At 56.9% G+C, this 4,022-nt stretch overlaps 1 protein-coding gene across 1 annotated transcript in view; it reads right to left on the minus strand.

The window, feature by feature from the left end:
* The window catches only part of SLC22A11 (solute carrier family 22 member 11), a 15,992-nt gene that overhangs the window by 6,785 nt on the left and 5,185 nt on the right, over positions 1-4,022 (minus strand). The window contains exons 4-5 of the mRNA XM_045297181.1: positions 2,651-2,949; positions 1,295-1,410 (exon numbers count right to left, since the gene is read on the minus strand). Of these exons, the coding sequence (XP_045153116.1) occupies positions 1,295-1,410; positions 2,651-2,949 (415 nt within the window). The remainder of the gene's footprint in view (positions 1-1,294; positions 1,411-2,650; positions 2,950-4,022) is intronic.

Here is a 4,022-nt window from a genome sequence, read left to right on the forward strand (position 1 = left end):
CGACGGGGCCGAAAGCCAACCCGAGTGTTTGGGTGTTGCTTGAACTGACTCTGCGTGTGCGTGTGTGAAGGTGTACCTCACAGAGCGTGCGCCCATTCCATAGTTCCACACGTACCAACAGCTCCCGCCTCCTGCTCCTCATGGGATCAGCGGTCTTGCGATTACCGCCCACCTTCCTCGAACCCTCCCTGTGTTTGCGTTACGGCTGTCAGTTTGAGCTCCTGGGGTGGGGGTGGGGGGAGATCAGGCTTTGAAACAGACCCCGGCTCCAAGGCCAACCTCCTCGCGGAGCTGAGCAGAATGGTCACTTACTTTGAAGGCAACGTCACGGGTTGTCTGGGTTGGAGACTGAACGATGGCCTCTGAGCCATAGATTTAGGGTTCACCCCCCCCCCCCACACACACACACAGCGGAACCAGTGAGTTCTGGTGTCTATAAGAATTTGAAATTCTTGGGTCAGGGCTCTCTTTGGGGTTGTCTGGGCAGAAAAAAAAAGAGAATTTGAAATTCTGTGCCACAGCTTCCCTCCCTTTGGCTAGGTGTCAGCGGGGAGCCCTGGTAGCATCCTGGGTGACCAATTGGCCGCCAGGGGAGGCTTCCTACTCCCATAAAGAGTGACCGTCTCAAGCCCACAGGGGCAGTTCTGGTCTGCTCCACGGGGGTGCCATCCTCACAATGGACTGGATGGCAGCGAGTTTGGGTCCTTGATCAGAAGGCCCCGCACCACCCCATTCTCCCAGTCTCCAGGCCGTGAAGGGAGAGAACTGGATTTATTTTCCTTGATCCAGGGAGCCCGGTGGTAGAACGGTTCCCGTGTCGGGCTGGGATCGGCAGTGTCAGCTGCTCCGTGGGAGAAAGACGGGGACTTCTACTCTGGTAAGGAGATACCGTCTCGGAAACCCACAGGGGCAGCTCTATCCCGTCCTGTAGGCTCTCTATGGGTTGGCACCAATTTGATGGCAGGGAGCCCTGATCACAGCTGCCCTGGGGAGCTGAAGGAGAATCAAACCCAAACCCCTCACTGCCCTGCGGCCAATACAGAGCATTTCCAAGACCGTCAATCCTTAGGGGACCAGGAAGCCTCTTCTTTCTCCCGCAAAGTGGCTGATGGGTTTGAACTGACAACTTGGCCGTGAGCAACCCAAAGCCTGCCAGAAATGCCCCTCTTAGACTCCAGTAGATGGTGTCTCTTTCCTATTCCCACGGAGAGACACCGCCCCTTACCACCCCTTCCCCCTCACCCCCTATTGCCAGCCCTGTGTCCCTGGGGCAGGATGGCCTCAAATAGCTTACGTCACCACCAGCAGCCCGAAGGTTCTCCGGCGGAGCACGGGCAGGCGGAACAAGTTGAGCACCGACGGGCTGGTCTTAGCAGAGGCCAGCTCCTCCTGCATGCTAGATGTCAGCACCTTGTGGGGGCAGAGAGCATGGGGTGGTGCCCCTCCTGTGCTGGGGCATGGGGGCCAGGCGGGGCACTGGCCTGGACCCGAGTCTCTGCAGACTGGAGTCCTTGGTGAGACCAAACTCAAAACTCAAAGCATCGAGTCCATTCTAACTCTACAGGAGCGATCCATAGGAGTGATCCCATAGGAATGGGGCAGGGAAAGCGCTGGCCTCTGTAGACTTGGCCCTCTTCACCTGTGCAGCCACGGGTCTTCTGCCCCAGCCCTCCTCTCTAGCCCAGTTCTCCCAGCGCCTCCAGCCCCCTCCTGTGCCCACTGGAATCCCCTTCTGCCTCTGGCCCCTTGCCACGTGGGTCTACCTGGTGGTGGTGGTGAGGTGATGGCAGGATCGGTGGTGGGGATGGGAATGACCGCCGAAGATGGGCTGGTGGAAGTGATGGTGGTCATCGTGGTGGCGGGAAAGGTATGATCGTGGCTATAGGGACTAGGCTCTCTGGCAGCGGTTCTCAACCTTCCTAATGCTGCGACCCTTTCATACCGTTCCTCATGTGGTGGTGACCCCCCAACCATAAAATTATTCTCGCTGCTACTTCATCACTGTCATTTTGCTACTGTGATGAATTGGGTGACCCCTGTGCAAGGGGTCGCGACCCATGGGTTGAGAACCGCTGCACAACGGTGGCAAGGCTGTAATAGTGGTAGAGGCATTGGTGGAGGTGGTGCTGCTGAAGGTGAGGGTGATTGTGGTGAGCGCTGGTGGGGTGGTGACGATGACGGCAATGATAATTATGCTGGTGGCGATAGTAGTGGTTATGGTTGGGTAGTATGGGATGGTTAGAACACGCTTGCTGATGGTGTTGCTGTTGGCGGTGGTGCTACGCCGTTTGTGTAGGGACCATGGTAGTGATGGTGGTGGTGGGAATGGGCGTGGGTGGAGATAGTGGAGGTGGTATTGGTGGTGATGATGGAGGTGTTGGTAGAGGTGGTGGTGAGGGAGGTGGTGATGGTGATACAGGTGGCGACAGTGTGGGTGGTGGCACTGGTGATGATTGAGGTGGTGGTGGTGTGGGTGTGGGTGGAGATGGTGGAGTTGGTGGTGGTGGTGATGGTGGAGGTGGTATTGGTGGAGGTGGCGGGGCTGGTGGCAGCCTGGGTGGTGGTGAGGCTGGTGAGAATCCAGGTGGTTCCCACGTGTCATTTCCCAGGTTAGGCCCCAAGATCAGGGCCGCACATGTCAGCATCTCACCTCTATGGTCAGTGTCTTGTAGGCCTCCTTGTGTCCATTGATCCTGGCCACCTTCTTGAGTTCCTGAAGGGCCCTGTCTGATTTGCCCACGGTAATCAGCCACCGGGCAGATTCCGGCAGCCACCTGGAGAGGAAGCAGGCAGCAAGCTGGGTCTTGGCTTGCTCGGCTCCTTCTGGAGGAGGGGGTGGGGAAGCGTGGTGGGCAGTGGATCTTCCAGCTGCAGTGAGAGTGGGGAAAGACATGTGCTCGCGTGCTAGGCAGTTAACTCGGGACTGAGAGATGGGGGTCCCTGATGGCTCTGGAACAAAGATGAGCCCCCACGTCTGGCCGCCTCTTCCTCCTCTTGCCGCTCCCATCTGCTTCCCTGGCTGCACACCTGAGCGTTGGTCTAACCGGGGCATTAGGCTGCCTGGCCACAGGGCGTCCTGGGGGCTGGCCACTCCTCTGTGCTTCTGGGGCCATTTTTGTGATGGAGAGGCTCTGTGTGCTTAAAAAACAATACTCCAAGTTAAAGCCCTCCAGCCAGGCCAAGGGATTTCACAACACCCCTCTGCTTCTTCCCAACCTGCCCTGGACAGATGGGCAAAGGGTCTCCCAGAGTTGGCCCAGCCCAAAGGGGGCTCAGTTGCATTTGCAGGAGCGCTGGGAAGAGCAGACTGATCTAGTAATGGAAAAGCCATCCCGCCTGGTTCTAATCCTACATCTGTTCCTCACCAGCTCTGTGACTTTGGGCAAGTTACCTACCCACTCTGGGCTTCGGTCCCGCCTCTGAAAATGACAAGAATGATAATGCCGTCCTCGTTAGAAAATGGGTTCTAGACACCCGCTACAATGAACAGCACCATGACCTGTCCAATCAGGTGCCTAAACCCACGACCATCGACCATCGAGGTGAATCCAGCCCATGCCATTGCCATCCACTTGATCCGGACTCATGCTGACCCTACAGGACAGAGGGGAGTGACCCCTTTGTGTTTCCAAGGACGTACATCTTTAGGGGAACAGGCAGCCTCATCCCCTCCCTCAGAGTAACTGATGACTTTGAACCACTGACCTTAGGTTTGAACCCTGAGCCACCCAAATGCAAATCAATCTCACTGCCCTTGAGTTGATAGGGCCAACCTATAGTGACCCTGTAGAACCCTCCCTGTGAGTTTCGGATCCTGTAACTCTTTGTGGGGGTAGAAAGCCTCATCTTTCTCCCTCGGAGCAGCTGGTGGGCTCGAACGGCTGACCTTGGGGTTAGCAGCCCCACGTGCAACACTCAGGGCAGTCTAATTGCACCAGGAGGCCTATGATGTATAATGATGGGATGCTTCCCTCTGTACCTCCTGGTGTGTTAACAACAAAGCCCCGTGAAGCCAGACTTTC

This window comes from Echinops telfairi, unplaced genomic scaffold (assembly GCF_000313985.2).
Source record: "Echinops telfairi isolate 266 unplaced genomic scaffold, ASM31398v2 ScPeMD7_7417;HRSCAF=8455, whole genome shotgun sequence".
NCBI classification, from domain to species: domain Eukaryota; kingdom Metazoa; phylum Chordata; class Mammalia; order Afrosoricida; family Tenrecidae; genus Echinops; species Echinops telfairi.